This window comes from Serinus canaria, chromosome 1 (genome assembly GCF_022539315.1).
Source record: "Serinus canaria isolate serCan28SL12 chromosome 1, serCan2020, whole genome shotgun sequence".
NCBI lineage: Eukaryota > Metazoa > Chordata > Aves > Passeriformes > Fringillidae > Serinus > Serinus canaria.
The window spans coordinates 36,638,614-36,665,025 of record NC_066313.1 but is presented as its reverse complement, the minus strand read 5'-3'; the positions used below and the strand labels follow the sequence as shown (position 1 = coordinate 36,665,025).

The 26,412-nt window shown below is 43.8% G+C and overlaps 1 protein-coding gene across 1 annotated transcript; it reads right to left on the bottom strand.

Annotated features, from left to right (window-relative positions):
• Window positions 1-1,249: 1,249 nt before the first annotated feature.
• PANX1 (pannexin 1) lies at window positions 1,250-26,412 on the bottom strand. The gene is made up of 5 exons (XM_050976835.1): window positions 26,184-26,412; window positions 16,757-16,896; window positions 7,379-7,602; window positions 5,244-5,914; window positions 1,250-3,566 (listed from the first exon to the last, which is right to left on the bottom strand). The coding sequence occupies exons 1-5, from the start codon at window positions 26,362-26,364 to the stop codon at window positions 3,481-3,483; spliced, it is 1,302 nt and encodes a 433-aa protein (XP_050832792.1). The 5' UTR covers window positions 26,365-26,412; the 3' UTR covers window positions 1,250-3,480.

Sequence of the window (26,412 nt, the reverse complement as noted above, 5' to 3'; positions counted from 1 at the left end):
GTTTTCATTACATTGTGTCACTTCAGAAATATACTTTTTTAATGGTTAATAGGAGAAATTACCTCTTATCATAACTCTAGTAATTTAGTATATTAAGTCAAATATTCCATTATGAGGAAAGCAGTCTTCTGGAGCTTCTGGCCACACAGCCTGCATGACAGAAACACCAAACTGCCCCTCATCTACAGCTAGGTTTTCATTTGTGCCACTCTTATGTGGTCTGTGCAAAGTGGTGCTCAAAGAAAAGATTCCTAGGAAAGTTTATTCCCATGACACAACTTTGCTTCTTTCCCACTTCTGTGACAGACTCACCTGTGCCTCTACTGGGGGTTAAATCCCTCTTACCACCTCCATCTTCAGAAAACCACTCACAACCCCATTTCTGTCCTTCTGTTCACAAAGTGCAGTCAGGACATCCTTTGTTAAGGGGTTCTAGGCTTAGGCAGTAAACTAATAATCAAAGCTGCTATTAAAATATCCTCTGTTCCCCATAAGGAAAAAAAAAATAGATCTAAAATAGAAATCTTTATTCTAAAAGTGACTGACAACACCCAGAGACAGAAAAACAATGGCTTACAGCTGCTTTTAGAGGCACACCATCTGCTAATGGAATAAACATTTTACTTGTTCTCTGCAGTTTAAATCACAAGTTTTAAATCTCACAAGAGCCACTGAAAGGCAAAGCCTGTCCACAAGAACTAGCTGCAACTCTCCTACATTCAGAGAATTATTAATACCCAAGTGTGGAGAGAGAAGGGACAAGAAGGAATGGCATGGTCCAAACCTCAACCTTGACAGTGTCATTTTACTTAGACACTGGAATATTTAGAAGAAGAATATTTAAAAGAGTATAGTGGTGAAGGGGCTTAGATGGACTCTTTTCCATAAGGCCTAAATTGGCATTCAGCCCATCGTTTGAAAATGGCAAAACACAGCAGGAGCAGTGCCATGAAAATATAAGTAGAACTGAGCTGGGCAGTTCAGAAACACATCTTAAAACAGGAAGATACAGCTGAAAAGTATGTGCTGACACTGTGGCCAATTTGTAGATAGTAAATTACATAGAGGATGTGCTATTTATCATGTGCTGACACTTTCTGTTGCTCTGACAATTTTATGAGAACAAAAATAAAAAGAGCAGAATTATAACCACTGTCCAAAATGTTTTCTCAGGGTTTAGCATCAGACCACATGTGTTTGCACTATGGCAACACGTGACTGTTCCTGGAACCTTCAGACACTTATGCTGTTGTAGTTGACAAAACTGATTTTATTTTAATAACCAAGGAGAATTGATAGGCATTTTATTGAACACTTTAGAAGACAACAACAGATTCACTGCAGCAAGTCATATTTTTTTAATACAAAAGGGGAATTAGTAAAAAGTTAGGTACGTATCCAACATGAAACATGAACATGTGGCTTTCAGAAGCTTTTAATTTTAAAGACTGAATACTTACATCAAACAGTTCAAACACATCCACATCACAAAATCTTAGTATTGCACTACAGCTCCTTGTCCAAGACACACAATGCACAATGTGTACCTGCACTGCCTACATACAAAGGACCATCAGCAACACATCAGCACAGCCAGACAGAATCTAGGAAAGGTCAAAGGGATCATAGGCTTGGTGGTAGAATTATGGCAGTAAAATTCAGCAGCATGGACCACCAGTGTCCAACATAAGCCCTGTTTTGTGCTGGTAATGCAAGAGACATTAGTATTGCAGCTGTGCTGCTGTCCTGGGCAGAGGTAGCATAAAACTATGGCTTTAAAGACTTCTTTTAAAATAAGGTTTGTCTTGGTTGACAGCCAAAAGAAAATGGTAGAGTTCTTGTAATAGTAGCCCTAAGTGTAGCACTTTCAGATCCACAGCAGCTGCCGGATTCAAGTATGGGCACAATCTCTGAAATCTGCTGCAGCACACAAAGAGTTCTGTGCAAAAATGGTAACACCAGTTACTCCTCATCCACAGCCATAGGGAGAATGCTAGCAGACCAGAGCACAAAAGTGGGTGACACTGAGGAACTGGGAATTGGAAGTCCTACCTGGCTATAAAAGAAGTCCTCCTCCTTTGTTTAAAAAGCCACCTTGGAACAGGTGACAGGTAAGTCATTTCACTTGCATGGACAATAGAGAAAAACAAGTCAGTATATCACATTTGTGAAAGAGATACACTGCCCCTGTGGTGCTTCACTCCCCACCCACCTCACCTTCCATCCAATACTTCAAGACAGGTCATTTTAACACTCAGTGAAGGCTGAGGTCTTGGGCAGAAGGGACATGAAAGCTGAATTCTACTCTCCCTAAATGGTGTGATAACAAACCTATGTACAAACACTCCCCCTTTTTTTGTCTCCCAATACACTTAAGCATCTTTATCAAAATACAACATGTGTGGGGGAGAACCTTTCATAATATTTGCATCTACTTCACCTTGGCTGTTGGGTGCTCGGCTCTGCTGAGGCATTTGGATGCTACTTTAATACAAGTTAGTTTGTCTTCTCAAATGTGGTTTGGAAAACACCACAACTAATATTGCATTTGATATTACAAACACGTTGAGAAAAATTCTACACATAAAAACATTACAAAACAAGTTCAATAAACCATTACAAAAATAGAACCAATTTCACTGATCTTCAGTCCAAAACTCCAAGGCGGATTTATCAGACACTAAGACCAAAAAAATTGAGGGATAGAAATTAAACCAACACTTAGCTTACACAACATTACATTTTGTAAAAACATTATTAAGACATTATTAATTTATTAATACTTAGAAAACTCAAAATCCCTAATATTTACAGTACCTTCTTAACACTAAAACTGTTTGTAGTCTCTTTTCCACCAGTGTCAAGTATGTAATCCCAGACATGAATGGGATGACTAACAGAGACATCTCAGGCTGAACAGAGTAACCTCTACTTTTCCCAGGAAGGCACAGCCAGTATCAGTGGCGGCCACCATCCAGGACAGATTAGCCAGATTCATCATAAAGCCCCACCCCCAGCCCCCCTTTTCCAGGTGAGAGAGCCCAAAGCTACCTTATTGAAACCCCAGAACTGAGATGGCCACTGCTGCAGAGCAACACTTCGGAATGCAATGTGGCCATTCTTTTTTGCTACCTGCAGGGTTATGTTTCCCATCCCTGTCCAGCATGGAGCAAGCTCTGTCCAGCTGCCAGCTTTAACTGCATTCAATGCACATCACTTGTTACTTAGGACAGAATTGTTTTGTTCTTACTCCTCCTCGTGTGTGGTTTGATCTTTTTAATAAATAACGGAAGCGTACAACGTGCTTTTTCAGGCACGTGACTCCTGATTATTCTACAACAAATAGTCTGTAAACCAGTTTGGCCTCTGGGGGACTGTCAGGCAATTGAGAACGTTGCATTAAAGAGCAGCACCTTGCACTGAGCGTGGTGGAGGAGCCTCCCCATGGAATGGGCTCCTGGCTCCTGCAGCTGGGAAGCATCAGCAGGAAGAATCTACAAGTCTTTGGCGAAGTCTCTTGTCTTCTCTCGTATTCGCACTGCCACTGGCACCATGGTCTGTCAGAACTGAGGAGAAGGAATAGCTTTAGAAGAGACGGGGCCATCAAAGCACTCAGCACCTTCTGGTCACAAAGGAACTGCCACCCTGCCCGTGCTGCACTGCTGGCTGTCCTGGGCTGGCTCCACTGTCCCCACGCCCAGCACCAGTGTGCCCTGCACATCGCTCTGCCAGAGCCAGCACGTACCACTGGTTTGTTAACACAGCCCCTAATAAAAACATGCTGACACCACAAGGGACAGAGGAAAAGATGATGAGGTGTGGGTGAAGCTTTGCTGATGGGTCTGGAGCCTGCAGCTGTCCCCAGGCAGAAGGAGAGGGGCTGCACCAGTCTGAGCTGGTCACAAACACAGCAGCTTCTTTCTGCAATCCATTTTAAGAGAGCTTCAAGCAATAGCTTGTTCTCATCTAGACAAAAATAGATCTTTGGAAGTGTTTTCGTGAGATGAAAACAATCAAAAATTCTGCTTTCAGATAAAAATGAGTCATATTTTCTGTTAACTTTTTCAGCTCCTTGAGCCCAGATCTCCACCTTAGGCTTTTTTATTTTACTTCCAAACCTGTCATTTCAAAAATGGACAGATTTAAAAGGAAAACTATATGCTGTCAGAATTACTCCAAGCTTCTGCACAAGAGCTGGCTGCCAAAAGGGGTTCTTCTGGTTCAAAAAGAATTCTGCTTGTTTGTTCTGGATTCTCCTGTTGTATAAGCTGCCTTCTCCAAATCTCAACCTATCACAACTGCTTGACTCAAGTACAGGAAGAGCCAACCCCTGGGTACTGACGCTTCTTTTTTATTAATTACAGGGCATAGCTTTCTGAAGAGAGAATAGATTTATTCTCTTTCTATCTTTGAAATGGTTCTTTAGCTTTCTCTCAGCATTGTGCTCACATACTCAGGTAAGCTTCTAAATGTTTTAAATCATCATCACTTTTGGTTTATACCTCTCCCTGGATACATGGCTTCTCTAATTCTGCACTTGAGGAAGGAACTGGTTTCACAATTAAGGTACACCACATTTTTTAGGACAGAATCCTAGAATGTATCATATATGAGTGAGTGCTCAAGCTGACCATGTCTGCAGACTGATGAGATATCCAGAGAACCATTGCACCAATCCAGATTGACTTGGACCATTTTGATAAAAATCTCTTTACAGTCAATCTTCCTTGCTCTCTATGAAAGCAGGAACAGGAGCGTGTTCACTGACCCCAGTCCCACTGCCTTTCTTTTGTCATTTCCTATTCCTCTGCCAGCAGCACTTCTGAGCATCAGACTTATTTTTATATTCACCCATGGCTTCTGCCAAAGCCTGAATAGAAGCAGAAGCAGCAGTTGCTACACTTTGGAGCCAATTTCTGAAGGAAAGTCCTGAAACCACCAGCTTTCTCATTGGAGCTGCTTCAAGCACAACCCACTCTAAAGCTCTCCTACTGTGCAGGGGTCTTAGGCAAATAAAGTTCAAACAGCTGAAGCCTGATAGTGCCAGAGCAGAGATGTCAGCAAGGACCACCAACCCAACAAAAACCCCAGGGTTACAGCTGTGCTACAGACTTACACCACCACATTCCTTTGAGGTTCTAGCACTCACACAGCAGGCAGCAGAGCAAGGACTAAGCAGGTCCATTACCTTACAGAATATATTAATAAGCTTTTGGTAGGAATACACATCTAGATCAGCTTACCTTGTAACTCTGTTGCATCTTTTTCCAGCTCTTCTGTAGTTGTTTCTTCAGGCTTCTCCAACTCAGCAGTCCCTGGCTTCCCATCTATGGTATCAGTCTTAATAGTACCAAGGTTTACCAAAAGCTGCATGACATCAAACTTCTCAGAAACTGCAATGTTCTCCAGCACTTTAAGGCATTTAAATGATTTAAGTTCACTCACGTTTTCCTCAAGAAAGAGGAGGTAAAGGCTTAAGTCATCAAAATGCTTTGACTTAAGTTTCAGAACATCGAAAGTTGGCAAGATTTCATACACTTTGAGAACACCTGAATTCCACCTCCATGGAACAAACATTGCATACACTACCAGGGGCATCACCATCAGATAGACTATCAGGTTAATATAGCTGAGTACCTTGAAGACACCGACAGCAATAAGCTTGCACTGAACCACTTCTGGAACAGTTGTGTCGTTCTTAAGGATGCCAGTTTTGATAGTGCAAAGAAACTCATCACTCAGAGAGGAGAGACGAATGTAGTAGCCCAGATAGAGGCACGCAACGAAAATAATTACTAGTGTGAGCAAACGGCACGTGATGTATTTCATTATCAAGCACTTGGAATTCTTTTTTGTCTTCAGGTACTGCTCCACAATTGGGTATTTAAAGTAGCTTTCAGATATTTCCCACAAACTGAAAAAGAGAGAGAAAAAAAAAAAATCCATCAAATCATATAGATCAGATGCTGCAACATTCACCTACCCCAAATATCAACAAAACCTAGTACTCTAAATGAGATAAAAGATTGGAAACCTTCTTAAAATCATAGAATTACAATAAGGTTTGCATTAGAAGGGTTCTTTAAACATCATCTATTTCCAACCAAACCCCATGCTCTGCCATGGACAGAGACACCTTCCACTAGACCATGTTGCTCAAAGCCCCATCCAACTTGGCCCTGAGCACTTCAAGGGGTTGGGACATCCACAACTTTCCTGGGCAACCTGCGCTAGCCTCACCATCCTCACAGGGAAGAATTTTTCCTAATGCCTAATCTAAACCTACTTTCTTTCAGTTTAAAGCCATTCCTCCTTATCCTGTCACTATATGCCCCTCTAAAAACCCCCTCTCTGGTCTTTTTTGTATATCCCTTTTAGGTATTGGAAGGTGTTTTAAGGTCTCCCTGGATCCTTCTCTTCTTCAGGCTGAACAACCCCAGCTTTCCCAGCCTGTATCTGTACGAGAGGTGTTCCATCCCTCTAATCATCTTAATAATACTCCTCTGGACTCATTCCAACATGTTCATATCCTCTTACTGAAGTCAGTAGAAAACCAATAGAATAGCAGATAAATGAAAAATATCAACACTCTAATACAGAAAATTCACTTAAGAAACAAAAGAGTTCAAACACTGGAAAATGGAAAAAAAAGTACAGCACTCACGGCAACAAAATATTTTTCTCTTTTCTGGCACAAAACAGGTGCAGTAAACAAATCCATGCAGAAAAGCAGACTCTCCAAGCACTTGTTCAATAACAGAACACCAGAAGGCTTTTTACTTACCAAGACCTAACTCCACATTTCAGAGACCTAAGACTGCTGCACTGCTTCTAGCCCCACACACACAGAGAAACAGGTACCCTTGACCTACAAGGAAGCAGGAACTGGATCTGGTTGGAGCAGTGCACCAACTTGATCAGAAGAGGAGGGGGTCCCTTTTGTGGGTTTTGATGTTTGGGTTTTTAACCATTTTTCTGATCAGAATCTTTGCACAACCTAGAGCTTAAAGAACAGGAGATGACAAGAAACTTGACAGCGTGCAAGGGACTGTCAAGAACATTGAGAACTGAGGACTGAAGTATCTCTTTCATTACACTGTGGTGGGCAAAACTACTTCACACCTACTGCAACTAAAGAAATCAGAACATCTCAGGTAATGAGTAATCTGCAGAGCTCATTACATGTATTCTTTGGAAAAAGATAAGTTCCAGCTCCAAGGGCCAAAGTAATCATGTCAGATATCTTCTTTCTTTTAACCAAACTTAAAATTGTGCCAGGTCACCATTCAAACCTTTTGCAATGAATTTCTAAGTGGGTACAGATGTCACACCTGTTACGAACTCGAAGAGCAGAGAATGCCAAGCCCCAACATCTTACCTCTGTGTCAAGTTCTCATTAGCAGCTGGAATCAAGTCAGCAGGGTCCCTGGGGTCTCCACTTCGAATGCTATTAGCAGCTTTGATTGCCCTGTTATAGGCTTTGTCAAGTTCTTCCATAATAAATTTCAGGTCTGAGGAAAGGTGAGGTGCTGCAGTGAAGCGCCAGAACAGACATGGCAGATACAGCAGGATAGCAACAAGCAGAAGGATGTATGGGAAGAACTGCAGGAGGAAAAAAACCCTGATTAGGCTTCACCTGCATCAGTAATAAGTCAGCCAATCACCATCGTTCCCCATGAGCATTACATTTCCTGGAGGCCTACGAAATCCCTGCAATTTTATTTAAATCCTTCTACTAAAACCCAATTTTGTGATTATTTGGGATATGCAGGGAAGCAAAATCTCTTTCAGACAGCTCCGGTAACTTTGCTGTTGCTTGGAACTTCCCCGTACCGAAGGAAAAAAAAGCACACAGAATAAAGGTGCCATGATCCTGATAACATTTTCAATCCTGATAACAATTTCTGCATATTCAGAACCACTGGAGCTGACATTGAGAAATACAACATTAACCTGGGGAGAAAACAAAGAGCACAGCAAAGCAGCTATCAGAGGGGCTGACTGAAAGAAGAAGACAGCATCACCTAACTCTCCCTCTCTCATGCATCACCCCTGTTCATAGCAACTAAAACACTCCAAATACCAGCAAAATCTCTCCTGCTTTCCATTTGCTGTCAGAAGGTTAATGAATAGAGCTGCTAGAGCTCTGCTTCTGCCTGCAAACACACATCTGTTCAGAGTGCATGACATACATCCAGCGACTGTAAGGATGTAAGTGTGGCTGTAATACTTCAGGGTATTCAAATATTTTCAGATAACACCTAAATGGAAACCAACACACAGCATCAGAATGGTCAGGTGTCAATGCAGCACTGAGAAGTCAGCCCTTACATGGTCACAACTGCTTAGGGAAAGGGCTGAAGCAGGTATAAAAGAGAAGTTTGAAGTTTTGCCTTTCAAACTTTCTTCTATTCATCAACAAGTAGTTTTTGTCATGCAATTTTAACTCTAATTCCTCCCAGCTGCAGGAAAAATGGTGTTTTCTATGTACTCTGACATTATATTTGAAGCATAAAATCATACATAACATTACCCTTACAGAGACACAATGTAAGACCTGGTGAGACAAGTAGTTTGTTAATGAAATGTACTGCAAATTCAGCCAACCTCTAATTCATTGCGTCCAGCTTTTGCTAGCAAGCACACTTATCTCAAATCTAGCATCAATTCATAAGGAACTTTAAATTATTTGAACAAATATGAAACACATGTAAGACATCACAAGTGTTAAAGCCACGTGCCCGTGCACGTTCATTGGCAAAGCCAGGGGAGATTTTTAGAGGAAGCCTGAGCTGAAGTCATTAATCACTGCAAGTGGAAAAGCTACACGTACATTTGCAGGTATTTAACAAGATGAAAATCTGGGCCTAATACAACTATGCTAACTTGTGTTTGCATTAATCGAGAGATTTAAGTTTTGCATGCACAAAGTAAGTAATTTGGTGTTATGGAACATTTTATTCAGAAAAATTACTTCTAATATCACCAACCACTAAAGCAAAGCCCTGTGTTATTATTGGCAGTAGGAACGCATATGATGTATTAGACCTTAAATTACTGACTTCCCCTATCCACAGCAGCCCATAAAAACTGAGCAGAGCTCTACCCTCATTACTGCCTCTCCCTCCTCTTTGCACACAACAGATAACATCAGACCATCTTCCTTCTCCCAGGTACAGACCTTCCAACTGAGATGTAAAGCTCTGGCACATCCAATGTATTTTGGACAGCTCATCATCAACACAAGAATTTGGTCTTCTTATTTATCACTGTGGACAATACCATCAGGTCTGAGTCCTGATGCCTTGGCTTACCCAAAACTTCATGGTTTCATGTCCAGACTCTGTCAGTCCTCTGAACTCCGCATTAAGTAGAAACAGAAGTGATCTGTCTTTGAACCCATCTCACACTTACCTAAGCTCCTCTAAGCTGCTGCAACACATTTTCCATAGGACTTAACAAATGCTTAAGATTGCCTGTATAGCTGCAAAGCCTGTTTGACTTCACTTACACCTGTGTCATGAACCTCTGAGGCACCTTCCACTGGTGCCAGATGGGGAAACAAACAACAAAGACACATCTGATCTAGTAAGGAGCAACCAAAATGCCTTACATTGGTTTACACCGCTTGGATTTAGTTCTCACTCATTTCAAATTTTACCAGCATAAGAAGATTTATTAATTCCCTTTCTGACCCTCAAAGCTGGAAACGCCAGCAGCAGTATCCCATATAATCCTAGAGATCTCTTTACCCCAAGCACAAGAAGACATGTGGTAAGAGGCAAGATAGTCTTCGCTGAAGTTACAGCTCCAAACCTCCATTGTTCCAGTCTCCACCTCTTCCTTTGCAGTTTAAAAGAATTCTGCACTTGTGCAGCACATTGGCAGCAGCCCTCTTGCTCTGTCCCAGATGTCCTCCAATGCCCCCCTCTAGCCTGCCCTCACTGGGCTGTTGCCTTACAAAAACAGCCTCTGCCACTTTGCCTTGCACCTCCTCCTCCCCCCAGCTCCTTCACCACTGCCTCCTCACCCAGCAGCCCCACACTGCTGGGAAAAGGCACATTTGCTCTGCATTTGCTGGGCTTCCTCTTGCCAGGCTCCCATCACTCCCAAAGCTCAGCTCATGGCAGCAGAAGCAAACTCTGTGCAACTCTTTTCTGAAGAGTCTCAAAACCAGAGCAGTACATGATCATTAGTGCAGCTCTTTTTGTTTGTGAACAAAAGTCTCTATTTTCCACAGCACCTGATGCACAATTCCATCCTTCTCAGATCCTGGCTTTTTTAAAAATGAAAGATACACTTGCTCCATTTGTAAACAGTAGGCTTAGATAACCAGCAGCTTGTTTTGAATCATTAAAATTTAAGGTCTTGAATGACAGGGAGAAGTGAAAATGCAAAGTCTGGCATGAGTCCTAGGTTTCAGAGCAACAGACTTGGGTTGTCCAGCTCATCTGACTACATTTCACAGTCAAACATAATGACTTCCCATTTTAAGAAGAGGGCTCTGTGGTATTTGTGCACAGACAACCACGTGCCATCAGCTTTTCTTTTATGGTTTATGGTTTTATGGTTTATTTGCTCCCAAGGCACCGAATGCACGAGGAGGAAATGCCCCTTCAGTCTTGGGGAGTTTGAGCATTGATGTAGAAGGAAGTGTCACTGATCCCAAGAACTGTATGGTCAAAGGTATGAAAAAGAAAGACACTGGCCTAGAAGTGAAACTCATTTTTTCCTTTGCTGTGTAGTTACAACATATTCAGTAGGAAACTGACAGAACGAGTGGTGGATGCAGCAGGGACTCAAACTGCAGCGCCCTCTAAGTTTTCTGCTGTGCACTGCTGAGCTCCTGAAAGCTCAGGATGATGGAAGCAGGTTCTCCTGCCTTACTTGGCCCTTAGTCTGATGGCACACTGCGGGGGACAGCAGGCTCCCAAGGAGGCAGAGCACTTGGAAGCCAAGAGGCTGCCCCTGTGCTGCTGCAGGTCATGTCACCTGACAAGCCCTGGAGCCCTGTGCACATTCCAGGCTGTTCAAGTAAATTTGTTAGTACTCAGCTGCTGTTCAGCAAGAACACATCCATGGGTAGAGAAGAAGAGACATTTGAGCAGCCCATTTGCAGAAGCACATAAAGTGGTGCAATCACAAAACTGCCTTTTGAAGATGCACAAGCACCACACTCCCCCAAAGGTGAAAGATAAAATCAGACTAAAGCACAAAATAGTCTGTCTTCAGCTTCAAATCTGCTAAGATGAAGTAAATAAGTTAAAATAATGGCTTTATAACCTCAAATATGCTTTTATCATGCAAAAAAAAAAAAAAAAGCTGGAATTGGAGTGACGCAAAGGGCATTTTCAAGGACCTAATCTACAGAAAGCTTGCCAGGGTCTGGATAAAAATGGCTGCAAGAGGATGAAAATAACTTTAATGGTATTTAGAAAACAACAGCTTTCTAATTTTACTGTATCTTCAGTCCCTATTTCCTCTGGGCAAACACTATAAAAGTGACTGAAAGCATTCTGACTTCCATCTACCTGACCATGGTCAAAGAGTAACTTAAGTACAACAGCACAAAACTTGAGCTGCACAGGTCTGGGAAACAGCTTTGAGAAAATTAATTGGCAGACAATTAAAAGAATGAAGCACTGAAGTGCCTTCATTAAAATACATCAACATGGTGAGATGTCTCCCTCTTCAGTTCCAGTTTTGGAAAAAGCCCAAGCAAAGGCACTAGTCCCCAAACAGGCTAATGGCAGTAATTACACATTTCCAGAAGGAAAGGCATTAAACTCTCTCTGGATATGACCCTATTCCTATTTGCAGCAATGGGAGGTGTCTCACTGGTGTTCAGTAGAAACAGCTATAAATGACTGATCATTCTAAATGAGATCCTGTCCTGTCTCCAAACCTACAGGTGAATCTCAAGCCCTACGTGACCTTTATCCCTCCTGTTAGATACTTTCTTTTTTGATACAGCTTCAAAACTGCTCTTCTCCAGTTTCAATTAGCTCAAGCCACGATCACCAGTGGAGGCTGTGATGGCTCAATCCAGTTTATTATGGACTTGGGGGGACAGATGGCAATGTGGCAGTCAAGGGATGCCAGGAACAGTGACCCAAGCCCCTTGCTGGTGTACACAAGTCAATCATCACACTCCATAAGCAGTGGGCAGCCCAGGGCCTGTTAAGCTTTCCTGCATGGCTACAGACTGCATGCCAGCTTCTCCCCTTGAGCAGGGATACCTCTCAAGGCTGCTCCTCAAATTCCTTGCTGTAACCCACGGTCTGTAGGTGATTATTAGCACGCTTGAAATCTTAGCTAAGTGATTTAAAGGACTGACAGTGCACATGCAATCCTTTTGACGTAAACTGTTGAGAGGTCTGGGGCTAAGTTTGAAGCTATCCGTACCCGAACTCCCCTCTGAGAAGTTTGGAATACAAAGGAGTCCTTTCTGAACCTCATGACTCAACAGGAGGGTCTCCTCCACGGCTCTCATTCTATCCTCTATGCACTGAATAATGAAATCTATCTTCCCACTGAACCCTGATGAACCACTGCCACATTCACATTTGTTGAACTGTATTAACTCACTGCTTTATATCAACACATTGTTGCTTCTCTCTTAGGAGTGAAGTGGATGACTCCATCTGCAACAGACTGAAGTAGCTCTAGCACTACACTTTCAAAAAATTACTTATAAATGCATCTGCATATGGGTGTCCTTGCTCTGACAGCCCTTAATCTCTATGGGAAGGGTTTACAGGTGAAACATGAGGAGCCCTCAGTCAATTCAGAAATTGTACAAACAATGAGTCACTAGAACCAGGTAAAAATCACAATTATAACTGTAACATCAATATAACAAATAACCCCAAGGTTTGTTTTGGTGTATTCACAGACAAATGACCCAAAGAACAACTCAAGGGTGCATGGTAAATCTTACTTCTTTTATGAAAAGTGAGGGTTTTCACATAATTTTACTTCATACATACAAAGACTGCAGACCCACTCTCTGTATGCAATGCTTTCAGCAGGTCCCAAAGCACTTGTCCTGCACTTTGAAAGATCTCAGCCAGACAATTGACCTCTCCTGGCTGTGCCACATGTGAAGACCTTTCAGTCAGATGAACTGTTTGCCTGTATTTCATGTGAGTACAAATCTCCTTTTTCTGAACAACCCTTCACCTCTTCTTTGCTTACCTTTATCTTCTTTGCTTCTCCCCAGTTAACAGCAGACTAGAACGTACAGTAATTTAAAAAATCCCTTGAAGACTCTGATCATAGGCAGCTCCATCCTAGCAATCCAAATTTCAGTGCTATAAAGTGGTCATCACTCAGGGCTCAACCACCCCTCAACCTGCTTGGTTGCTATCAAGAACCAGTAAGATGATGCTCACTGTTCTCCTGCTTGAGTTTTCATAAATTTCTGTGTGCACTATGGATTAAAAAGGCTGCACAGTGCAGTCTCCTCCTCTCCTCCTCCTCTACACTGCGAGGACTGCCCACACACATGGCCAAAAGCTTTCCTTCTCCTTCCAGTTAAGGATCAAGACAAGTTTTACCAAAATAATTTGTCAGGTGGAACACTCATCTTTAGAGACAATAAGCAAACTACCTGCAAAGGGCAGGCAAATACAAAACCCCTCCATCCCCATCACCACTGACTGCCTGTCTTTACCACTCATCTCTAGAAACCAACATCTCTGTACTGACACTCCAGACAGACACAAGAAACCTCTTAAGGGAATTAAACCTGGACGGAAAATCCCATAAGAAAACAGAGGCAACAAAATAGCGAAGCCTGACCAGAGTAAGTTTCATCAATGACAAACCTGAAGAGGAATCAGAGGACTCAGCCATATAATCATCTTGACAGCTCTTTCACTGACAAAGAGAAGGAAATCTTAACATTAAACTAAGATATAAGCAGGGCCTACCACAGTCTCTTCTTTATATTTATCTGCAGGTATTTTGTTCATTGAATTGTGCATTTTAGTACACAACTCATTTTGCTTCCCACTAAGGGTTATCCAGTGTGAGGAGTTTCCAGGATAACTGGAAATTTCAGAACTCCTGTTCTCCATAGAGAGAGGTCCTGGGCACCCTCTAGGAGCACAATGACCACTAGAGAGTCAAAGAACCCAGAAGTTTGCAGTATGGTCCTTTTCAGCTTCCAAACTGATCAATTCAACCCCTGGGAGAGATCTCCTAGAGCAGAAAGGACAACCAGTAAAGGTGCCAAGCTTTAGGGAGCACCCAGAACTGAAAATTACATTTTGCTGTTAAAAAAACCAAAAATCCCAGAGTAAGCTTGAACTTTGAAATAGGAGGGAGATTGAAAGGTTTCAGTTTTTCTGTAAAAAAAAAAACCAAACCTCTGGAGAGTTTGATAACCCTCCAGAGCAACCAGATGTTGGGAACAAAAGCAGTGCAGGTTACTACATGCTGGCTTTGTCATCAAAGAGCTACCTGCTCCTTCTTCCTCTCTGTACCACACTGAGCACTGCCCCAGGAGGCAGTACTTCTGACAGAGCACAGAGAGCATACCAGAAGGAAATCCATCCATTTTAATCAGTCATGGGGCCTACAATCTCATTCCCCCAAAACTTTAATATAATGCCTCCTTAAGCATTTTTATGGAGCCTCCCAGCATGCCAATTTAGTGAGATAGTGAGTGAGTCAGAGTTTTGGGAAGAACCTGAGATGCCCTGCAAATAAAAGCTCTGCTGCCCAGAAAGCAGGAAAATAGTTTTAAAGTGTTGCTTTAAGAATAACTGGGCCTAATGACCCCTGCTGTCCCTCTGTGTGCATTGCTGTAGATGCAGAGCCAGGTCTCCACTAACCCGAGCACAGCAAGTCTCCCTTTCCTCCTTAACATCACTGTGCTCCCAAAAGGCTCTGCTCCAGCCATTTTTAAAATTATTATCTAGCCAAAATCCAGAGAGCAATGAGCTTGTGCATATTTTGCAGTGCAAGGGTGGGGGGAGAACCCAACTCTTCCTGCAGAAGTGACCCCAAGCCACTGAGCAGCTGCTGCCCCTGGATGCAAAGAACAGCCTTCAGATACCAGAGTGGGAAGCAAAGTTCACTGTTAAAGAGCTGTAATGCCACTCCTTCCCTGTAAACTTGTAAAGCATGGAGGCTGAAGAACAACCACAAGTGTATTAGTTAATATTGACCTCCAAACAGCATCTGCAGCTCCCAGTGCCTGGGTCAGAGGGTGGGTGGCTAATCGTGGATCTAGGAAGATGAGTCACCAGCCCCTGTAACAGCCCCTGCTCAGCAGAGCAGATGCACTTCCTGCAGACAGTCTGCAGGATATTTACAAGGAAACATCAGATGCCATGCACGTCATGGAGAACTGCAGCAATTTCTGATACAGCACTAGTCAGCAAATTAACATGGGTTGCATCATAAAAGTATGAGTGCTTAAGCTGTCTGTGGCTGGCAAACAAGCAGACTTAATGCTATCAGCAGGTAACTATCACATGAAATTCAACACAAAAAATTTGGGTAACAAGTGCTCAAGAAAAAGGGGCAGCAAAATATCCAGTTTGCAGGTGGAGGTTCCAGCACTGTGAAATAGTTCGGCAGCTTTGACTGGCCTCTGTAGAAGGTCTGGCTGAAGGGAAGTGGAGTCCTAACTGTGCAAGGAAGATTTCAGGCTAGAATCCAACAAGTCTGGCTTTAATACTCATGAAACACATGCCTATCGGGTCAAGGTTATCAGTGGAGCTAACTGGAGAAGCCAAAAGTAAATCCTCAATTAATGATTTGAGTCAGCAAACAAATCAGAGATAGCCTTGAATAGCCTCTCAGAGATTATACCACCAGATGACTGGATAAAAAAATCTGAGGCTCAGCATAGAGAAGCAAAAGCCAGAAATACAGGTGGGGCAACTCTCATACCTGAGCTCCCTCCAGCACCAGGTTCTCCTTTTCTCCCAGGTACCAGGGGTTTATTTGCAGAAGCAAGTAATAAGAGGGCTGAGGAAGGCAGAACACAAATTTGCAGAGCCCAACAAGCATTTCTTACTTTGGCACCAGCACTGCTCAAGCAGGACAAAGCTGCCTCTCGAGCTGAGTCAGCTCCAGGCACTGGCACGGCATTAACCCGGTGTGTAACTCCTGTCAAACCTCAGCTAACTGCTTTCAGCCAGCTCAAGTATCTTAAAACCTACTGCACTTTAAACCCATAAAATAAATCTCTTTCTGTGCTTTATATGGAACTGCTTTACCTGAGGCAATGAAATCAGCTCGTGGCTGGCCTGCAGACATGCAGAAGAGCACGCTGAACACAGGGGTTAAACCTTTTGGTACCACTAATTTCATCTCCCCCAAAATGTCTATCTGCCACAAGCCTCTCTCTCCATGCACAACTGGCCAAGAGTAACACAAGTAAAAAACATAAAATATTTTTATTACCTTGTTTTCCTAAAATAAGCTTTTACAAGCATTAAGGCAGTTGTTGTGTCCTGTATTCCAGATTTAAAATAGTCCCTGGCTAAAGCCAGGTGAAGCATTCACTCCAGGGCAACACGTTGTTCTTGTGTCAGATAACTGGTCACCCTTCATTTAAAAGCAGAAAATACCTTCTCTAGTACTACCCTCTTTGGAAGTAAGGGAAAGAAAACATTCTAAAAATAGAGAGTTGAGTCAAAGGCAAGGACTACAGCAGAGCAGAGAAACCAGAAAAGTGAGGCAAAGATAGGTTTCTGTGTGGGAATAACTTTGCCAGGAGATGGAGACCTATACATACTTTATGCAGTGACAGGGGTATGTTTTCTAAGTTGTTGTGGGATGGTTGCTTCTGCTGCACAGCTGCCCAGCAGTAGGAGTCCACATAAGCAGCTTGTCGCCAGGAGAAAGAGCTGGGTGCAAAACAGCTTATCTGAGCACCTGGGAAAACAAAGCAAAAGTTATTGCAGCCTCAAAACATTAAAAGAAAAGAAGAAAACAAGTTTAGGAAGAAAAGCCCACAGTTAACATGTTATGGTACCCGAAGCAATCAGGTTAAACAATCAGACAAAGCCCAGCAGTTCTGCAGGGAGAGGGTCCTGAGTTCCTACTGCCCCCAAAGGCTGTAACTCCCACAGGGATCCATCTAAGGATGCTCCTAAGGGCTGAGACAGCATATTACAACACTTATCTTTTAGGCCTATTTCTGTAAGTCTTGTGGGAAATGTGACCTTTAAGATCTTTCTCACTTGCACATAACTCAGGTTGGCCAAAGGGGAGCAGATACAAAGTGTGACCACATCAGGCCCCAGGCAACCAATGCCATCACATACCATCCTGTCACAACTTCCCAAAAGCACAAGCTACAGCTCCCATGTCTTCTGTGACAAGACCTCAAACACCATTCTTGCAGCCCAGCAGCCCTTGCCATGATGGAAGGGCAGGTTTTCCCAGGGTCCTGCCACTTCTGCCTCTGAGACTGCAAACCATTTGGAGAGGTTCAAGTCATATCTGGGAAAACAAGGATTTCCTTCTGTAATTTTTGGCAGGGAAACTGTGGACCCAGACACCTCCAAAGGGTGCCAGGCCCCTCCTCATCAGTGCAGGGATGTGCTGTGTCCAAGACTATGCATAACACTGTCATTCCTATTTATTCCCAGGACCTGTCCAGCTGCTCAGGAGCTCCAAATTAAGATCAAGGTCCCAACTGAGAGCAAGAGCAGCTATTTACCAGCCTTAGGGTCAAATTCTGCCCTGGCCAGTCACAGACACCAGGTGACACCTCCCACAGCATATTTCAACCAGGAAAAGTGGTTATGGGACATGGAGTACCAGTGGCTCCTCAGGTAACACCAGTAAAACAGGATGAAGTGATTCAACTTTCTTTCTGAAGCTTTGATAGTGAAAGCAATCCCCCCAGCACAAATATATTTCCACCAGACTTTCATAAATGTTGCAACAGGACAGTCATTTCACCAAATAATTACACAGAGTGGACATGGCTCTTCCACGAACATTTCTTCTAAGAGCAACACTTCCAACACTTTTACCAAAATCCAAAGACCAACAGGGGAAAATGTGCTACAATTTTTCTCCTTAACACATTCATCTCAATTATGGTAATGGAATTACTGTGTGCTTTATGGGAGTAAGTACAGAATATAAGCCTGTATCATCTGTTGTGCCTTTTTGCTAGTTTAGTTTTCAGAGAATAACAACTTCTTTTGGAAAAGGAGCCAACTGCATTTGCCTTGTAACTTGTGTGGCCTCTTTACAATGTAGCATAGTCAAGGAGCTTTATGAATAAAAGCCTTTCCATGTGAGTCACTATTATAATTATTTCTAGGGCTGTAGTATCATAAGGACATGGTTCGATCATCATGGTTTGACCTGTCACAAGTCTCCCTTATGGAAAACAAGTTGCTGTTTATCAGAGCAGAGCTCATGTGATTTAGCAAAGTTGGCACCACATAAGCACTTGCACTCCCCCAAAGCCTTGGGAGTTTTTGTTTTCCAGATGATTTCCATTAGTTGTGGAAACCAAAGAAATAATATATTGCAGAAAAAAAAGGGGGGGAAAGAAAGCAAAGAAAAAAGCAGGCATTAATGTCTGCTCTCCACTGGATAGGGACCATTCATGCCCTGCTCTCATCATTTAACCAATCTCCTGCTGGTGGCTGTGCCCAGTGTGCAGCAGCAAACAAGTGACTCTTTCAAAGGAAGAGCAATGGAGTGTTCAGAAAGATGCTTTGTCTTATTCATGTTTGTGTATCCACAAAAAGAAACACATTCCATGTGTTCATTCTCATTAACGGTTGGAACACCACTTAAAGTGATGGAGTGTCTAAAAAGCCGAGTGAGGAAAAAGGCAGGCATGCCTCCTCTCCAAAACTAGTGATGAAAAAGGCAGCCAGCCTCCTTCTCCAAAGTGTCATGTGCACAGCTTCATCCCAGAACAGCTACAGCAATGCCAGTGCTGCAGCAGAGCAGAGACCATCACTCACAACCCCCAGGGTTTCAGCAGGAACGCTGGAAACCTGACTTGGGAGCCAAGAAGATAGAGCTCACCCTCAAGCAGGGGGACACTCCAGTTGTTGGACTGGTCTTTAACTATCTGATTGCAGTCTAGTTTGTAAACACTCATTAATTCAAATTACAACTTTGCAGAGACAGTAGTAAAGTTAGAACTTATACAGGGAAGATGTTTTTGTGCATCATCCATACAAAACACAGACCATTACATGCCTCAGAAAATGGTCACCATTTCCCATCTTTCATTTCCTTCCTTCCTTCTCTCCTCCAAAGGAATAACAGCAGTATATACAGAGAGATAATTTATTTTATGTTGGACTATTCGGGAGGAAGTTGAAAAGAAAATCTGTAGTTTCTATTAGAGAAATTTGGCACAGGACTACATGCCTTCCACAGACCCACTGTGCACACAGCTATGCACAGGGCTAGTTTATGAGAGGCAAATAGCCCTCTGCTATCACAGGAGCAGCCTCCTGGCTTGGTGACATGAAGCTATTCCTGTCCCTTGCTCCTGCAAGTAATAGCTTGGGAAAGAGAAAAGCAGCTAACAAGCCCATAACAACAGGAGATAAAATATACAAGCAAGAAGGATGAGGAATAACAAAAGACTGCATTTGTTAAGCAGTTGCCACAACAGTCTTCAGCCAATTTACCATTACTCTTGGCAACAGACGTTTTTTGTAATCATTTCCTGATTAGCTTTGGAGAGGGAGCAACAGGGATTTGCCTTTTACTTTTGCAAACAAATGAGGATAAAAAAATGCCATTTATGATGGCTGTCCTAAAGACACCACCCAAAAGAGCTGCAGAAAACTAGGCAGCAGCAGGTGTGCAGCCACATATGATGAAATGATACTTTTCCAAGAGTGCTAAGATTCCAGATGGGGCTGGTTGTTGGCAGCAGGAATTACTTGCAGCCAGGCAACTGAGAGCAGAGTACAAGCCTGAGTTACTGCAGCCAGTGCACAGCAAGGATGAGCTGTCCCCCCACAGCTCCTACACAGGAAATCTATGTATGAGAAGAAACTCTCAGAACCCCAAGGAAACCTCAAATTGAAAGGAGAATCCCTGTTCAGTACTGGACTGCTTTGCTGGATCCAAGGCAGGAGGAATTGAGGGATCAGCACCCTCTGGCTGCATCCTTCACAACAGAGAGGGTAAAGCCAGCAAGCCAGACTGGTTTCCTCTTCAGTGGTTCAAAACCTCTCTGCTTACACATCTAATTAAGAAACTGCAGCTAACAGACAGGACATTGAAAAATCAATGCTAATCACAGGCTTAACTATTTTTCTTGAACCAGGATCAAATGATTGCAGCTGACAGGACTGAACCTTCAGTAAGTAATTATTTGGGTTCTAATACCCTGCAGTTACTGCAAAAAGATTTGCATAGGCTTGGAGGAAAACTTGGCCATTACTTTTTACTATAATTTTCCACGAGGCAAAATGAACTTGCCATGATACCCAAACATCTGATTTCATCTAGCAAGAATTATGCTCTCTAGTAGGCACCAAACAAAAACCTAAACAAGAAAATCAAGGCACACATAGACAATGCACAGACTGCCAGGCACCATCCAACACACATCCTTCACACCAACATTAAAAAATATTTTAAAGAATAAAAAAAGGAAGCCCAGTGCATGCCCAGTAGGAGGTTGGGTGAAACAGAATCTGTTGAAGAAGAAAGCATAGGGCAAAAGGAGGAACTGGAGAAAAGAATCTCTTCCCGGGGTACTTTGGCAATGGAGTACAACCGGAATGTAAAGCTCAGGTGATACAATGTTTAAGTGAAATGGGTCAGAGAAATTAGCAGGTGTATTTCTTATCTCCGGGGCTGCAAGTTACCCCCACAGAGAAGTATCAAAATCAGGCAGTGGGAAAAGAGCTGGGTTTTTATCAAGCATAGCCTTCAGAGTGATAAATTTTTGATTCATGGGAAACAGGAATTGTGAATTAAATTTCCACCACATCTTTAAACAGAGTTTCCCTTCATCTTAAGGAGAAGCATTATGAAACAGTGGCAATGACCATCTAGCTTCCCTGCCAACATGTGTGGTACCCCAAATCTCAGGCAACACCAGAGGCCCATGATTTTCACATTTACTCTGGCAGCTAAAGCAGCTTACCATCATTTCCACAGGAAATTTAAAGCTGTCTCTATAGGAATTTAACAGAAAAAAATCTTACCAACAGCTGAAGATGCTCACACAATGACAGTTTATAACTTGGTTTATAGCTTGATATTAAAGCAAACGTTTTTACAAGTTTGCTCTGGCTGCCCAGGCAGGCCTGTGCCTGATGCTGGAACTTCTGCTCTTTCCTGAGCACTCCTTACATGCCAAAGAGCAGCACAGTGTATCCTGCTGGGATCTGCACCTCTCTGACAGCGGTTCTCAGCCTGTCTGGCTGCTCTGGGCTGAGGCTACTCACACATTTGCTGTCTCAGTTCTTCATTAACAGCCTGGGTTTCACAGCATCCTGCTGAATTAAATGCAAGGTGTGCAACAGCCAGCTATTAGCACACAGCCTGCTTCAGCAGCACTGGGAGGGGTTTTTCCAGCTCCCAGCCAGCAGCTGCCATAGTCTTTGGCTTAATTACACCCAACCCAACTTTAGCCTCCAGCTCTTACCAAGTCACAAGATAGGATTATTTCCTAAAAGCCTCCCCAGGAACTTGTGAACATGAAAGGAGAGGGACATCAGGAAGAAGGACTAAACAGGGAGGTACAAGAGAGGAAAGGAGCCCAATTCAAGAGTTAAGACTATTTTTTCAGTACGTTTGTTGTGACTTAGTCTCACAGCTGTTTTTTTTTTTCCCCCATTTTCTCATGAAAACACATTTTATTCTCATGACTGCTTCAGACACATGATTAACTTATCTAGAGAGATACAGGTCCAGCTGCACATGCAGAAAGGAGCACTGATGCCATCGTGGCTCCCACAAAAGCTTCTGGGATGCAGCACCCAGAGCTCCCCACTAACACCCTTCACTCTGTGTTTTCTGCCAGCCTACCACCTCAAATCCCACAGGCAGCCAGCTGAAAGGATGGAAACTAAAAAAACAAACTGGGTGAAAAAGATGCCCATAAATTAGGTGGAAAATGAGCAGGGCAAGTAAGGATTGTCACCACTAGAAAAGTCCAAAGTGGTCAATGGGAACATTAACCCTGTGGTGTGCAAAGCATACAGCAAGGCTCCACCTTCACATCTTTGAGCATCCTCCAGCATGGTAAAGATACACCAGAGAGCACCAGAGGGAAATAGGATGGTTTTAATGCAACAAATCCCCATTTTGACAGATTCATGCAGATGCTGTTGGTTGGCCCAAGGTCTGGTACTTCCTAGCCCAGCATCCTGCCACAACTGATAAGTCAGCTGCACTATCCAAGCCTTCATTATGATTATAACCAAGTTTCTCAGCTGTCTACACTCAACATGTGATGGTTTCTGTGTTCTGGAAAGGCTTACAAGGTGTTTTCTTACATAATAAAACAGAGATGCTAAAACACCTGGATTACTTCATCCCAGATACGTGTGAGCCATGCACAACCAACACCCAAAATTGTGGCCACCACAAAATTCCATTCTTCTCCACTCTCTCCCTCCCTTCTCATCCCTTCCCAGCCATCACCTCCCACACAGGCTGCAGGGAATGCTGCCCATTGCACAGCTGTGCCTGGAAGCTGCTGCATGCAGGAGGTCAAACATCATTTGGTGACAAGCACTGATGAGCAGTTCACAGTTGCCTTCCTACAGAAAAAGATGAAAATATTTTATGTGTAGTGGACAGCTCTCACATCTGCTTTTCTTTCAGCTGCAACCCGAGACAGCCAGTGATACTTTTTCCAGAACTAAACTGAATTTTGGCAGAGGCTAAAATGAAGCAGCTTGTTTTGATTTCCTCTCTGCTCATCTGACTACCTGCTTAGGGCTGCAGCATCCTGCTCCAAGCAACACCCTGGGAATAAATATCTATGTTTTCAGCCAAAGTGTTTACAGTAAGAAAGCACATCGTGTAATACACACAATCTGAGATCAGAAACTGAAATTCAGTCCTGACTCATTTTACTACAAATGGCACAGATAAAACTCCATTCATTTCTCATTCATGAACTGCTGAGGGTGCCCCATCTTTCAAGGGTTTTTTTCCCTTTTATAAGAAGAATTGCTCATTTAGCTATATTTAAATGGTTTCTGTTACCACATTACCTGACCACCTCTAGTATAATTTATCCAAGAACTGCCAAATAATAGAAGGAAATAATATCAAGCCACAATATAAGGAATATACATGTACAGCAGAATCCTCACAATCCTATTGTTATTTCCATTTTCCCATTCCCAGTATATATAAAATTATGTAAAATTGTATAAAACAAGGTCTAGCTTCCAAGAGGTAACAGGTGCAGGATTTCAAGCAGCAAACATTCCCAGGGATAGCAGACAACAGCTCAGTCACTGCTTAACTACTACCAGAACCAGCTTTAAATCCTCACAAAACTACAACTGACCATGGGTTTCTAAAATGTAGCAAAAAGTAAACTCAGGTGAGTTCCCCTCCTGCCCCTGAAGAATGCCAAAGCAGGGTGCAGGCACTAACCCCAGAATTTCAGCACTGCTCACTGGCTGGGTGCTACAGCTGGGTTTTCCACACCTCCAGCAGAGAAATCCTCTGTGATTCAGCTGGAATCTCATTTATTTCCCAAAACTCCCATCAAAACTATAAGTTACTTGCTGGCTTCAGAAACACTTCCACAGCCTTTGCAAATATTTCAATAATTTTGCACAATTAAGAGCAACCATGTGTAGGAGGAAAATTGCAGTGTCTGACACCACAGTGCAGCGGAACAGGAAAGCACAGCAGGAAGGGAAGGTGACAGAGGGAGGTGCCAAGAGAACCCGAGGTGAGGAGAATGCAATTATCCCAACAGAAATAGGAGCTGAGCATTCATTTTTGGAAAGGGTGTTCAGTTTTTGTACTCTGAGCAGGTGTTTCCACCAAACGCTTTTACACCCACCTCTGAGTTGTTCTTTTTCAGACCTAAAAGTGGACCCTGACATTTTCCCTCAGTTTAGCACTCCTGAGCTTTTTCAGAGCATGATTATATCACTAAGTGTTTGGAAAACAAACTGTGCTGTCTATTTCATTGCCAGCTGAAAATGACAGCACAGACCACCAGGCATTTCCAGCCCCTAAAATTCTCAGTGTTCCCCCAAATGCCTTAAAGGAAGCAGTTTGGGGCTGTCCCATGAGCAGCCAGCCTGCTGAGCTGCTAGGGCTGCTAGGGAAATAGGTGACAGCTGTCCCAGCAGCCTGGCTGATTTACTATCACTTTCTGTATGGACACCACGTGGTGCAGTTTCACCCGTGCCCGGAAATAACAATAATAAGTACTTCTCATACTTTTTGCATATTTATTTCTCAACTAAAAAAGCTCAGTTTTCAACCCACTGTTTCCTTCTAACAGGTTCTCAGAAGTAGAAACAAAAAGAAACACTAGCAAGATGCATCCCTTGTTTTTATTCTTGCTTTATGAACCTACTGCACTCACAGATTCAATTCCAAATAATTGAAAGACAAGAACTAAACTCATCTGAAAGAAAAGCACACTTGATCAAACTCTGCAGTTCAACTGTGTGTTTGATCTTTGTGTAAGGAGTAAAATGAAAGAAATAAAAGAAACATTGGTACCCAGGCACTGTTTCAAACTGGATCCAGCAATTGTAGAGTAGAAGCAGAAAGAAGAATTAAGGGGCCCATATACAGGCTACCACATGGAAATGCAAACTTTCTCTTTTTCATTGCTTTAAGAGGAAGAAATGTGCCTATATCAGTAGGAGATCTAAAGAAGCAGGTTAGAGTGCAGAAATATGGATGTGTCCATCCAGTTTCTGGATGAAGATCTGCCATGGGGCTCAGATCTGGTCTCAGCATTCCCAGTCCTGTTGTCCTTCACTTCCCTGCACAGTTATTGTGGGCCACAGCAATCTGGTGCAATAGGGGTGTAGCTGTGTGTAAATACAGCAATCTGGGGCATCTTATCTCTCAAGCAATCTGGTATCTGACTAATGCTATTCATGATGGCTTTGCAGAGACTCACCACTCATCCAAAGTTCCATTCTAGTTTCCACTCTCCTGACATTCGCCTGACCCAATCCTGTAGATGATGGAGATCAGGTGTATAACCTGAATGCCAATAAATGGGTGCATGCAGGAAATTAAACTACCTCTTTGATAGGCTGGAAATCCTGTCATTCACCCCTGTCTCCAAATGGACAGCCTTACATATACACCTCTGAAATCTTCATTCATATAGTGCTATTCTCAGCAAATCATAGGAAGGCTTGGGTTGGAAGAGACTTTAAAGATCATTTAGTTTTGCTACTCATGCCGAGGGCTGTTGCATGATCACTTTTGTAACTCGGGGAGGTGGGTAAATAAAAAGATAGCAAAATAATTGTGGAACTTGGCCTTTTACCTGTAAAGCACAGTTTCATCTACCATAGAGTCACAGCAGAAATTGAAAACTGAGCGGGAACAGCTGCAGGAGGGCAGAAGAGCAGCGGAAAGCTTTAGAGAGCTCTCCCCCAGCCCGTCCTGCGGGTGACCAGCCCCACCGAGCCGCCTGCAGCGCAAGACAGAGCTCTGCCAGCCCTTCCCCGGGGCACCTGTCCCTGACAGCTGAAGGACACCGTATCCTACTGCCAAACACCCGGAGCGCCGGGAGCGGCAGCAGACGGGCACTTCCCGGGGCACATCCCGGCTGGCTGCTCCGGTCTGAACTGCGCTGGGGAACAAAGGGCGGCACGGCTTCAGCGCTCCCCATCGCTCCCACGGGATAAGATGCGTCAGCTGGGCTGACAAAGCTCCTGCTCGGGAGGTGTCGACAGAACGGCAGCGGCCAGGGAGTGCCCAAGCGAGGAGGAGGGCACGGGTGAGCGCGGGGAGGCCGGTCGGGAAGGCCAGCACACCTGGATGAGCCTGCTGCCAGGGATGCTCTCCGGGACGGCTGTTTTCCGGGAAGGCAGTTTTCCATCCCGCGGCCCAAAGGCGCCCTCTGCCCTGCCCCGAGCGGGAGCCCCACCGAGCGCCGTTCCCGCCCGGAGCTCCGCTCCGCCGCCCCCCGCCCGCCGAGCCCTTTGTCCGCCGCGGGAGGCGCCGGGAACCGGGAAAGGGGGGGCCTTCGGAGTTACCGATGGAGACCTCCTGGGCGAAGGCGAGGGAGATGAGGAGCAGCGGCAGCCCCACGGCGATGCAGGTGACGATCTTGTCGAGCGCCAGCTCCAGCCGCAGCCCCTTGTAGCGCGTCTCGGGCGGCTCCTTCAGCAGGAAGTCGGAGAACACGTACTCGGTGGCGATGTGCGCGATGGCCATGGCGGGCACGGCTCCGCACGCCTGGGCCGGGCTGGCCTGGGCTGGGCC

Excerpts from the sequence above, each read along its gene's own strand:
- PANX1 (XM_050976835.1), bottom strand. The coding sequence starts at position 26,364 with ATGGCCATCGCGCACATCGCCACCGAGTACGTGTTCTCCGACTTCCTG. Across the intron at positions 7,603-16,756 it reads TACCCCTGTCACTGCATAAA|TTCTTCCCATACATCCTTCT; the intron begins GTATGTATAGGT and ends TTCCTCCTGCAG. Across the intron at positions 3,567-5,243 it reads AGATGCAACAGAGTTACAAG|TTCTGACAGACCATGGTGCC; the intron begins GTAAGCTGATCT and ends CCTTCTCCTCAG.